Below are 12,850 nucleotides of genomic sequence, written 5' to 3' on the forward strand. Positions count from 1 at the left end.
GGCATCGCGTTTAAAACAACATAATGTTAATTCTTACACATATTTATGTGCAACTTCAATTAGTTACGTGTAATTAATTTGTCTTCTTAGTAGAAATTGTTCTTACATAATAAGAAAATTAGAACGTAACTTGATAAATGTACTATGTAGAATATTACAATAAACAATACGTGATGTGTTGAAATGAGCTACATTTATTTTCATTCTGATTCATAGCTATATATATTGTAGTAAACACTTGATACGTAATCAATTTTTTGCTTCGTAATGTTAAATTGTTATACAATACGAATAAATATTTTTTAATACGTGTTACCTTTTCTTTATCAATTTGGAACATACTTTTTAATATCCATCGGATAATAATACATTATGTATATATAACGTATAATATTTGTAAAGGATTACTGAAAATGTATAATAAGATAACATAATTGTAAATCAACCATTCAACAATTATTATATAAGTTCTCCACAAAAATTGTTTTAAACGTAACAGACGATAAATTTACTATCTGTAAGTCATTGCGCAGATTTAAATATTTATATTGGTGTGTTATCGGTTTAATTATCAGTAGGTTCGTTAGATGGCGACATGAATATAATAGCAGAATAATAGTGTCAATACCGTGAACGTCGTGTATAGATTAATATTTTTTAAATACGAGGAATATAATGATATCATTAAAATAAAATAATGTAAAATAATAAATAAACAAATATATAAAAAACAATAAATAAATATCTAAAAGTTCTACAAAATGGATATTGCTAAATCGTTATTTAATGTTCGTGATCATGAAGGTTATGTTGGAAAGGATGACCATAACGTTAGTATTTTTATCTATTTGATTTTAATAAATTTTTCATTCGATTATTTTATTTATAAGTAAAGGAGCATTAAAAGTTTGGTATTTGTGAAAATAAAGAGCTTTTGTAAAGTAATATTTAGTTTACCATAAATTAACAAGTACCGGATTACACATCTGTTAGCATATTGTGCATTTGAAATTACACAATATCTTTACTCTTTAGAAAAAATTGGAAACTGCTGCTTCTGAAGATGAATTTGAAGTAGAAGTTTCAGGATTATGTGGCGAAATTTTATCTCCTGCACCAGGAGGTCCATTTTCTGCCTTAACGCCATCCATGTGGCCCCAAGATATCTTAGCTAAATTAAATCAACCTGATGATCCCAATTCGCAACCTGAATATAGGTGCTTATAACAAATTTTTTGGTATAAAATACTATTATAACACATGATAATTTAATACATTATAATTAATTTTCTTATGTTTACAAATATAATCTATGCTAGGTTTGATGAATTTGGATTTCGTGTAGAAGAAGAAGATGGCCCAGAACAAAGTTCAAAAAAGTTGTTAGGTATCCCATTTGTTGAAGATCCCCAACATAGGTATGAAGAAATCAAATGAATAATAGTTATCAAATTAATAAAATTAATAAAGCTAACTTTAAATACTTCTATATTTAGACTACAATGGGTTGCTCTGTTGGAATTCAGCCATAATAAAGAAGTAGCTGAATTTTCTTGGCAAAATATGGATAGAAGGTTGCCACGCACAGATAAATTGCGAGATATGGTTCATCGTGGTATACCTCATTCTCTGAGACCTCAAATTTGGATGAGAATGTCAGGTAAGGAACATCAGGTTCTTGAATCGATTGCGTCCAATTATCTGGTCTGATTCCTAATTATGTTTTGAGGTCCCGAACAATACAAGAGTAATAAGATTTCACCCATTCCTGTCCAAATTTCTCATCGCAACAACTTCCCCCATCCCTAATATTTTATAATATACAGATACAAAATAAATTACTTTATTCAATGTTGCAGGAGCACTTCAGAAAAAATGTTCTTCTGAGATAATGTATAAAGATATAGTAAAAGCATCGAGTAACGACGCATTGGTAACTAATAAACAGATTGAAAAGGATCTTTTACGCATTATGCCTGCTAATGCATGCTTTAGCCACCTTCATAGCACAGGAATACCACGTTTAAGACGTGTTATGCGTGCTCTTGCTTGGCTATATCCTGATATTGGGTAATGATACTTTTATGGAATAATATTGTATGTAATATTAAATAATATTGTAATATCCTTATTTATTTATTGTATAATCTATTTATTTTGCAAAGATATTGCCAAGGTACAGGAACAATAGCAGCTTCTCTTTTGTTATTATTAGAAGAAGAAGATGCTTTTTGGATGATGGCTACAATAGTGGAAGATTTATTGCCAGCATCTTACTATTCTTCAACGTTATTAGGTAATATACTACTAACATGTAATAAATTATGTAGAAACATAATGGATTTTAATTTTAATTTTAATTTTCACAGGTATTCAAGCTGATCAAAGAGTACTTCGTACATTAGTAGCTAATTATCTCCCTGATATCGACCATGTTTTAGTTCAACATGATATAGAATTAAGTTTAATATCTTTACATTGGTTCCTGACTTTATTTGCATCTGTTGTACATAAGAAAATATTGCTCCGTATATGGGATATGTTTCTTTTTGATGGATCTATAGTTTTGTTTCAAGTTACACTTGGAATGTTAAAAATTAAAGGTATATAATATTTATAGTAAATATATTCACAAGTGTAAAATTCTAAATACCTTTTTAGAACATGAATTAAAGGAATTAGAAAACTCTGCGCAAATATTTAATGCTCTTTCGGATATACCCGGAGATATCGACGATGTTGATCTATTATTTAAAGTAAGTTCACATTTTCCAAATCTTATTAAAATTTGTTATACAGGTAATGAGCCAATTTCTATAACCGAAAGTTATCATCTTTTCTTAGACGTCTTTAGAAGTAAGTGGATCATTAACAGACGTTTTGGTTGAAACTCACAGACGTAGACACCTGGCATATTTAATGGCAGATCAAGGTGGCTTAGTGGGTAATCCCGATGCTGTACCAAATTTACCAAAACAACATCTCAATAGGTATAATAAATTTAAAATTATATCGTTCGAAATGTTTTCATTAAGTTTTTAATTAAATATTTATTTGTAATTAAATTTCTGTTATAAACATCCTATTTCTAACTGTTATAATGGTCTGTATTTTCTTGAAGGCGTCAAATGAAAAAAAATAAATCAATGTTTCAAACGTTCTTGTTTGGAAGTTATGATACTGAAGATGATGCAAAATCAAAAAATATTCGACAGACAGGTATATTGATGCCATGAATAAAACAAACGTGACGTTTTAAAGAAATTGAAAATCACACGTTCTAAATATTTTAGAAATATTGGTTGATTTAAGAGAAGCTGTTTTGCAAGTTGCTAGACATTTTATAAATGTCGACCCTAAATTAAACAATATTGTGCTTATAGCAGATTATAGTATGGAGAGTCACGCGAAAGATCATGATAATTATGTTAATGTTTCACGCACTAGAAAAAGGAGAGCTAAGGCGTTATTAGGTATGTCATTAACGTATATTTAAGTTATGAAAATATTCCTAATTATACTTAATATTAATATACAATAAGATCATTTCTCTTTCAATTTCTATGATCACATTATACAGATTTTGAAAGACATGATGATGATGAATTAGGTTTTCGAAAAAATGATATAATTACAATTATAAGTCAAAAAGATGAACATTGTTGGGTGGGAGAACTTAATGGATTAAGAGGATGGTTTCCTGCAAAATTTGTAGAATTATTAGATGAAAGAAGTAAACAATATACGTGTGCTGGAGATGATGCAGTTAGCGAAGCTGTTACTGATTTAGTCAGGGGAACTTTGTGTCCCGCTATTAAGGCAGTATTAGAACATGGAATGCGTAGACCATCATTCTTAGGTGGTCCATGTCATCCATGGCTTTTTATCGAAGAAGCTTCAAATAGAGAAGTGGAAAAGGACTTTAATTCAGTTTACAGTAGATTAGTATTATGTAAGACATATAGACTGGATGAAGATGGTAAAGTTCTCACGCCTGAAGAGGTAGTACTATTTATATCTTTACAATAGATTATTTGATCAAAATTTATAACCTAACCCTAACCAATTTTATTTCAGTTATTATACCGATGCGTTCAGTCAGTAAATTTAACCCACGATAATGCACATGCTCAAATGGATGTAAAATTAAGATCTCTTATTTGTCTTGGATTAAATGAACAAGTGTTACATTTATGGCTTGAAGTTTTATGTTCGTGTGTAGAAGTTGTACGAAAATGGTACTAGATATATATTGAACAAAATAATAATAGTTTATTATAATTCTATTATATTTTTTATTGCAATAATTTACGTATTATTAATTTTACAGGTACCAACCGTGGAGTTTTATCAATAGTCCTGGCTGGGTACAAATTAAATGTGAATTAAGAATATTAAGTCAATTTGCATTTAATTTAAATCCTGATTGGGAATTACCACCAAAAAAAGAACAATCACAACCTCTGAAAGATGGCGTGCGTGATATGCTAGTTAAACATCATTTGTTTAGTTGGGATCTTTAGCAAACAATACGAATTTTTGTACTAAATATCGTGTATGTTATATGCAACAATAATACAAGGTAATTGTGTAGTACAAATCACTTACTATTATGTATGTAGAATGAGCATTGTATGTGCGAGCGTGTGCGTGCATGCGTACATATGTGCGAGCGCGCGCGCGCGCGTGTGTGTGTTAGATAAAAATTTATTTCTAAATTTTTATCTAAATATAAGTTATTTTATCCTCATTGTTTAGTGTAAACAGATGTTAATGAATCTCACTAATCAAATTTTTGATTGCGTTAATGACGATTAAAAGTGAATTGTATATACATTCATATATACGTATGTTACATGTGGTGGTTAATTCTATTTAACGAAAGAAGTTAAACGGATAAATCTATTGTGTATATCGCATTAAAATCAGCGTGATAAATATTACTATTTGTACTTTAAAAAGTTTTAATGATAATTTGCATGCATATATTATTTATTCATGTTTAAGTTCTAATGTATACAAATATCTTTAAAAAATAAAACTTTTCATTTAAATTTATAAGATTTTTAATATAGCGTAGAAAATTTCCCTGTTTTACAAAATATGTTACAGTGGTAAATCTTTATCTTCCAAAAGATTTTTAAGTGGGAATTTTCTGTCTTTACGACAACATGGATCAGTCAAATTAGCATCAATAATTTTTATATTAAGTTGGTCAATCTTTTCGTCGGCCACAGCCGATGGTCTAGACAAAAATTTATCCCAGTGAAAAGGTTCTCGTTTATACAAATTTTTATATTTTTCTATAGTTGAGGTATCAATATGTAAGTCATGTACATCTAAAGTATTTTGGAAAAATTCTTTTCCAAAATCTATTTTACAGTCGCATTTACGTTTTTTTATGTAGATGAAATGTAAGTCCATAACATTCGTACCAGTAAAACCAGTTTTAAATAAATCTGTACCTCTCTTAAATCGAGAATATAAATTGTATGAATCATTCTCATTTAAAGTATTTTCAGGTAACATACGCTCTACTTCCATTGTTTGAAGTATAAATGGAACTACATTATCCTCATCATTTTCATCTATTTCTTTATTAGGCTTAACTTCTTTTTCCATTGTTTTTATTATTTCTTTCTTTTTATTTGTTATAAACCCACTTAATTGTTGCGTTTTGCATAGATCTTTACGTTGCTGCTGTATGTTAAGTTGTTCTTGCTCTTCCAGTTTTTTCCTAAGAGCTTCTTTCTTTTCCTCCTCTTTAATTATTACTTTTGATGCTATAGACTTTACTCTTGCATATACATCATATATCAGTGGGCCAATAGCAGGATAACCAAATGCACCTGCTGCATCAGTTGGACCATCTTGTCCATCTGTTCCTGCGCTCAACATTATTATTTCATATTCCGAAAATCGAGGATAACCTTTAATTTTTGCCAACCAGTCTAATGAAAAATGTAGCGCTAATTCTTGATTTCTACCACCTTTCCCTTTTCCTTTAACTACTACTGTTGGTTCACCACCTCCAATCAATACTATTCCTTCTTCACTCACATTATCAATTAAGTTATAAATTTCATCCACTTTAGCAGCAGATAAAGAAAGTACGGGTATATCTTTTACTTTTTCAAAAAATTCTTCTTTTTCTAAAGCTTTATCCAATGCAAGACATATCAAACTTGTTATATGAACATATGCTAAACTGACATCATGTACATTACCTACAACATCGGGCCTTAATATTATTGGAGTTAACTTGTGATGATATGCTTGCAAAGAAGCTGCTTCAATCGCCACTATATTATTTCCCAAAATAATATTAGTTACATGCTTGAATTGTTTTTTCTTTCGAGTTAGCAATTTCTTATCTTTAAATTTTTCCTTAGATGTTAAAAGTTTTTTCACATCACCATCTACACGTTCAAATAAATTATATTTTTTCAATATAGCTATTACCTCTTTTGGACTTTTACTATTGTATACCGTCGGACCACTAGCAATTAACTCTATAGGATCATCTACAATATCAGATAATATTAAACTGATAATTGTAGCTGGATAGGCCATTCGAGCTAAACCACCACCTTTCACCATAGATAATTTACTTCTCACTATATTAAGCTCTTTTATATCAGCTCCAGCTGCTTGAAGCATTTTACAAACATATAATTTATCTTCACATTCAATTACTGGCCTTGGCATATAAAGCAATGCAGAACCACCACCGGATATCAATACAATTAAAGTATCATTTTCTGTAAGAGATTCGACTAAGTCTATAATTTCATGTGTTGTTTCTAGAGATCTATCATCCGGCTGATTATGTTCAGAACCTTCGTAATATTTTACTACGCCACTTCCTATTAAAGGAAAATATGATTTGTCTTCAGATTTCCACATCGAGTCTGTCGATGCAGAGGGAACACTAACTACACCTCTCTTCAAATAACTGCCAAGCATATGTTCAAGAACTACTGCCATACCCATGACAGCTTTGCCAAAACCAACTAAATAAACATTTTCTTTAAGTTCAAAACTTTGGTCTCCAACGTATAACATTCCATCTTTAAATTTAACTTTATTTAGCATAAGAGTTTTAGGTGAAACTGCATTAACACCAGCAAAATACATATCTTTTAATACAAATTTAGATTTTTCCAAAGCTTTTGGGTCTGTTGACATCTTTCTACGTGTTAATTTTACAATGCTTAATAGGTTAGATTGAGAAAAAGCTTGATTACTGAAACAGTGTCAAAAGATTATTGTGAATACACATAACAAAACACTTACATTAGACTATAATTAAAATACTTACCTGTACCGCGCTAATTTATGTAATATTATTTCATAGCGCATCTCTAATCAACTAATATCACAAATATATTCGTACGGAATAAGATTTATCAGATAAGCTCTATAAAAATTACTTCATTTGTATTCGTAAATCTTTTCCAATACAATCTGCGCATATTAAATATACCCTTTTCTAAATATTTATTCTGAACAATATCTTTAATCGATATTGCATAAAAAGTATTGAAATGCACAGAGAAAATACGAAACATGCATAATTATATTATATTGACACTTAGAAATATTATAAATTGAAAACATTGTATGATATTGCGTTTTATTTTGATTCTGCATTGAACTATACATATACATGTATTACACATATTTAACGTTAGAAATATTACTACTACAATACAACTGCTACTAACACTACGATTATACAAATACAAAACTATAAAGCCAAATTGAAGTACATTTTACGTTCTTAAACAATATTAAATAATTTCAACAAATATTCAAACGTTCAATAAACATTTGATGCAAACGATAGTAAAAATTAAAAATTTCATCCTACTCATCATTAAATAGTAACAATGATAGTTTCCGAGAATCATTCATCCGCATATATTTTGTGGCTCTTATAAGAGCCGTTTTATATGAAGCTGAGTAGACGGTATCCGTAGAAATTTAACCACCGAATCCGTAGAGCGTTCTTCCTTGACGCTTCAGGGCGTAAACCACGTCCATTGCGGTTACAGTTTTCCTTTTTGCGTGTTCAGTATATGTGACAGCGTCACGAATTACGTTCTCAAGGAATACCTTCAGTACACCTCGGGTTTCTTCATAGATCAAACCAGAGATTCGTTTTACGCCACCACGTCTTGCTAGACGACGAATGGCAGGCTTCGTGATACCTTGGATATTATCACGAAGAACCTTCCTGTGTCTCTTCGCTCCTCCTTTTCCCAATCCCTTTCCTCCCTTTCCACGGCCGGTCATGATGAAAACTTTTCTTGAACACAAGAAACAGCTATCTCTGAGAGATATCCCAGAACTGTCGTTTAGCAACAGAGGTCCGCAGTTATATATCAGGCGTCGTTTAAGTTCTCCCCACCACTACCTTACCAGCCAATCACAGAAAAGTCGGCTTCAAGTGGATCTCGCTGGAGTACAGCTGCCCGCTATAACGTATTGTGCAGTTGTAACGAACATCTGCTGAAAATCTGTCAGTCAGCACACAAAGAACACATCCTCTACTGCTGTATATAATACATGTAAAGAACACTTTTTTTTTTTATTTATTAAAATTTACAATCAATTCTCGCATTGAGAAGAGAACACTTTTGATGTAAATTAAATGATGTAAATACGTATATATTAACGCTTCGCTAACTGATCATTATATTGGAGATTTTATTTAGCTAGTTATCAAAAGGCAGTTCCTAAAAAGAAGGATGGTCATAAAATGCGAAATTTCTATTCCTTTAGACATTCAAAATTTTAGTAAGCATCATTCTATTAATACTAAATTATCATAAAAGTACAATCATTTATGATTACTGGAAATATAATGAAGAAGTTGTAAAAGATGTAAATGAAATTGACAATGCCCCGAAGAGCGACGACTAACTTGAAATAATTATAACTTCGAACTAAATGCATCAAATGCAAGAATTCGAATTCTATGTTATTAAGAAAATTCGATATTTATATAATATGTAAAAATATATTATTCAAATTGTTAATTAATAGCAATAAAATGCGGCGAATTAAAGTAAAATATTGCGATACTAATATTCTACGAAATACATTTGTTATTAATGTTTGTTAGTTCTAAAATAAGATGAAATGTATTGAATACGAAAAATTATTGTTATATGTTGTTATTCTCTTTTTCAAATAATAGTTTTTCCATGAAATCATCGTTAACATCAAAGTATAGGATGTAGATATAATGTAAATACGGTTCAAGCGCGACCGTACAGCTTGAAATGTACATATTATGCGCAGTGTATAGTGTAGTGCATTTGTAGTATAAAATAGAAAATATTTATTTATTTTTTTTATTTATCATTATTGTTATATTGCTGCTTGCGTTCTAAATCGCTCTAGTGCATATCTATCGTGCATATCTATCGTACCTTCGGGCTACAAGTTGTCATCTAGGAATTATATCTACTCAACAGTGTAACTTAAGTGTTGAAAATAAAACCTCATAATTCTGTGAATCACAGTGTTATACTAATTCAACCACCCCTCTTCTCCTAACGGAAATCAGGGGATCGATCAACTCGTGTTGTCGATTTCTATAATCGTAACGGAAATTTACGACTCCCGTTGACGTCCCTCCTCGTGAGTTCGTCTCCCCGCGATTGGTCGAAAATACACTATTATTAATTAACAATTTAAGCAATATGTCTTTACATACTATATAAATATTGACTTATTTTTTACAAAACAAAGTTTGAATTCTTGCATTTCATGGATTCCAAATCACCGTCAACTTCATCTGCATTTTTTACAAGTTTCTTATCACATTGATCATAAATGATTCTGCTTTTACTTTAAGATAAGATACTTTAAGATTTTAAATTCGATTTAAAATAAATAATACATAATTTTTATTATATAATGATATAACGTAGTGATAATATGTAAAGTAATGATGAAATAGTTTTTTGTTAATAATACGAACAATTTTCCCATACGATTATGAGGGCCTTCATTATCATGTTCTTTGTTATAATGTTTAGCACCCTTTGGGACCTTTCGTGTACCAGATGAAACACACCTGTCTGTTCCATTTTACGATGACAATGAAAAACATCCATTGTTATATCAGGCAATGAGCCTTACCAGGCAACTTTCCAGAGGTTCAATCTATAGTATTTATATATATGTCAGAGAAGCGTCAGTAATAGAGTTGTGGGCATTTGCTAGACCTCCCTTGGAGTTTGCCAGGGTCGTGTTATAACGAAGATACGGCCTGATACAACGGGTATGAACACTACCGATTCGACCATCAACAGCGGCGATTAGGCCCTCGCGACACTAGTGATAGTGGTTGGCCACTAGTGATTAGGTTCGATAACGAATCCATGGTCAACGGGAGGATGGATATGCTTGCTCTAACTCAAACGTGTCTGATCGTAAAATCCGAGAAAGCAAAATCCGAGAAGATCCTTCGTCTTGAAGATAATTTTTGGCCCTTAAAAGGGCCATTTATACCAAAGGGATATATTGTTGCCGTTTGAATGTTTGACAAAACACCCCTTTGTCTGATAGCGACTCCAGATAGTAATTTGTTTAATTCCTCGTCATTATGAATGGCGAGTTGAACGTGTCTGGGTATGATTCTGGATTTTTTATTGTCTCGTGCTGCATTTCCAGTCAATTCCAGAACTTCAACAGCCAAATATTCCATAACTTTTTCTTTTTATTTATTAATATTTACAATCAATTCTCGCATTGAGAATTTTCAGTAATTCATATTCCATAACTGGAGTCAGGTAGACAGGAGCACCAGACTCCACGCGTTTGGCGCAATTACCTTTCGTCAAAAGTCTATGGATACGACTAACAGGAAATGCGAGTTCCGCTTTGAACAAACGAGACGAATTTCCCTTCGCCTTTGTTTTCCCTCCTTTTTCACGACTGGACATTTTAGATTTATACTAAAATGAAGACAAATGATTAAATAGAACAGTTATTAGGTTGTCCGGAAAGTTCTTTTCGTTTTTTAAATAGGAGGTAAGTATAAAAATATATTTCCTTCTGTGTACCTTTCTTAAATAATGTATGATCCTTTCTGTTCTACCACCTTTTGCCACCTCTCCGGTAGCCTCATAATACCATTTTCCCAAAATTCTCTTGGCTTACTTTTAAAATATTCTTCGAGACCGTTTTTCACTTCGTTTACTGATTTGGATTTTCTATCGCGAAGAAAATCCTTTAGGGGGAGGAACAAATAATAGTGCGATGGTACAAGGTCTGGAGAATATGGAGGATGTGGTAAAACATCCCAATCAAACTCTAGAAGTTTCATTTGCACCGCTAAAGAAATGTGTGGCCTCGTGTTATCGTGGTGGAACACGAAGCCACGTTTGTTCATCATTTCAGGACGTTTTGTGATAATGGCTTCCTTAAGTTTTTCGAGTTGGGTGCAATATTTTTCACTGTTGATCGTTTGCCCTTCCGGAAGTAATTCGTAGTAGAGGATACCCTTCCAGTCCCACCAAATTGAAAGCAGCACCTTCTTCGGGTGAAGTCCTGGTCTTGCTACCGTTGGAGGACACTTATCTCGACTCGACCAGGATCGCTTGCGCGCAATGCTATCATAGAGAATCCAACTTTCATCTCCAGTAATTAACTTTTTTAAAAATGGCTCTGTTTTGTTGCGTTGAATTAGCAAATCGCATATCAAAATTCGATTCATGCGATTGCTCTCCGTCAGATGATGGGGGAGCCACACGTCGTAGCGATTAACGTACCCAAGCTTTGTTACATACTCATGAATCGTTGTTCGCGGAATGTTTAAAGCATCTTCTATCTCACGAAGGCTAGACTTTGGGTTTTCATCGAGATAGGCCTTGATAAGGTCAATATCAGTGGTGGATGGACGACCGCTGCGGTCTTCATCTTTCAGATTAAAATTTCCGGTTCTAAACCTCCTAAACCAAGTCCGAACTGTTTGAACAGTTATAGACCGATCACCATAAACGTCACAAATCTCCTTTGCAGTGTTTTTAGGCGTACTACATTTTTTAAAGCACTGATACATAATGTAGCGAAACCGCATCTTTTGATCTTCCATTTTTCATCACGCAAAAAACATTCGATACACTTTCTAACATCGAAAATTGTTCTCTTCCCTAGGTCGTTACTCGACAATGTAAACGAATACGCAGAGCAATACAAGAACATCATTCATATAGGGTCTGTAGCAACAAAAGCTGACCAATCGCTGACGAGCAGCGTTCTCATTGGTTCGGAAATACAATAATTTTATAAGCTGTTATTTTATATTATTTTTATAAATGAATAATCTTGCAATTTGATAATATATTTGAAATTTAAAATTTCATTCTTAAATTGTGTTATGTTAATATATAATATATCATATATATATTAACATAACACAATTATATTTAATAATAATAATTATATTTTATATAATGTAATGATCTAACAAAAAGCATATTTTATATTAATATATAATGCTTAAATATTGATTGATAGAAGAAAAATTTTATGTATTTTGTATTATATTTAATGAGATATATTTTGTTTAAATATCTCTCCATAAATTATAACTACAATTGCTTTTAGAATACTTATTGTATTGTTTCTTCGCCGTATTTTTCATTCTGAATATGTATATATTTATATATGTATTGAATAGAAGACGTACATGTATTCTTTTGTTTAGAAAAGACAGTTTAAAATTTAGAACACGAAATATAAAAAATTGATTATGTGAAATAATCGTTACTCAATATTCTTTAATGTAGATTAATTATTTTGCAAAGAATCATACATATATTTGAAACAG

The 12,850-nt window shown here is 31.4% G+C and overlaps 4 protein-coding genes across 6 annotated transcripts; 1 reads left to right on the top strand and 3 right to left on the bottom strand.

Moving 5' to 3' along the window:
• The first annotated feature begins 564 nt into the window (after positions 1-564).
• Positions 565-5,056, top strand: LOC117210314 (small G protein signaling modulator 3 homolog). Of its 2 annotated transcripts, none has more exons than XM_033453235.1 (14): positions 565-834; positions 1,036-1,217; positions 1,320-1,418; positions 1,497-1,660; positions 1,860-2,070; positions 2,166-2,296; positions 2,370-2,603; positions 2,662-2,756; positions 2,845-2,990; positions 3,122-3,219; positions 3,294-3,473; positions 3,581-4,002; positions 4,078-4,238; positions 4,331-5,056. In XM_033453235.1, exons 1-14 carry the CDS (start codon positions 787-789, stop codon positions 4,521-4,523), a joined length of 2,364 nt encoding a protein of 787 aa, XP_033309126.1. In that variant the 5' UTR covers positions 565-786; the 3' UTR covers positions 4,524-5,056. The 2 variants fall into 2 exon arrangements, with proteins under 2 accessions (XP_033309126.1, XP_033309125.1); XM_033453234.1 differs by having other exon boundaries at positions 762-830.
• LOC117210315 (glycerate kinase-like) lies at positions 4,975-7,512 on the bottom strand. Its single transcript, XM_033453236.1, has 2 exons — positions 7,322-7,512; positions 4,975-7,246 (listed from the first exon to the last, which is right to left on the bottom strand). Exons 1-2 carry the CDS (start codon positions 7,360-7,362, stop codon positions 5,107-5,109), a joined length of 2,181 nt encoding a protein of 726 aa, XP_033309127.1. The 5' UTR covers positions 7,363-7,512; the 3' UTR covers positions 4,975-5,106.
• Positions 7,513-7,622: 110 nt separating this feature from the next.
• Positions 7,623-8,374, bottom strand: LOC117210317 (histone H4). Its single transcript, XM_033453238.1, has one exon. The coding sequence runs from the start codon at positions 8,296-8,298 to the stop codon at positions 7,987-7,989; it is 312 nt and encodes a 103-aa protein (XP_033309129.1). The 5' UTR covers positions 8,299-8,374; the 3' UTR covers positions 7,623-7,986.
• Positions 8,375-10,476: 2,102 nt separating this feature from the next.
• LOC117210246 (histone-lysine N-methyltransferase SETMAR-like) lies at positions 10,477-12,185 on the bottom strand. 2 transcript variants are annotated; one of them, XM_033453061.1, is made up of 3 exons: positions 11,411-12,185; positions 11,082-11,344; positions 10,477-10,973 (listed from the first exon to the last, which is right to left on the bottom strand). In XM_033453061.1, exons 1-2 carry the CDS (start codon positions 12,110-12,112, stop codon positions 11,087-11,089), a joined length of 960 nt encoding a protein of 319 aa, XP_033308952.1. In that variant the 5' UTR covers positions 12,113-12,185; the 3' UTR covers positions 10,477-10,973; positions 11,082-11,086. The 2 variants fall into 2 exon arrangements, with proteins under 2 accessions (XP_033308952.1, XP_033308951.1); XM_033453060.1 differs by lacking the exon at positions 10,477-10,973 and having other exon boundaries at positions 10,988-11,344.
• Between the last annotated feature and the right edge of the window lie 665 nt (positions 12,186-12,850).

The sequence above is a fragment of the Bombus bifarius genome, unplaced genomic scaffold (assembly GCF_011952205.1).
Source record: "Bombus bifarius isolate JDL3187 unplaced genomic scaffold, Bbif_JDL3187 scf7180000008199, whole genome shotgun sequence".
NCBI classification, from domain to species: Eukaryota; Metazoa; Arthropoda; class Insecta; order Hymenoptera; family Apidae; genus Bombus; species Bombus bifarius.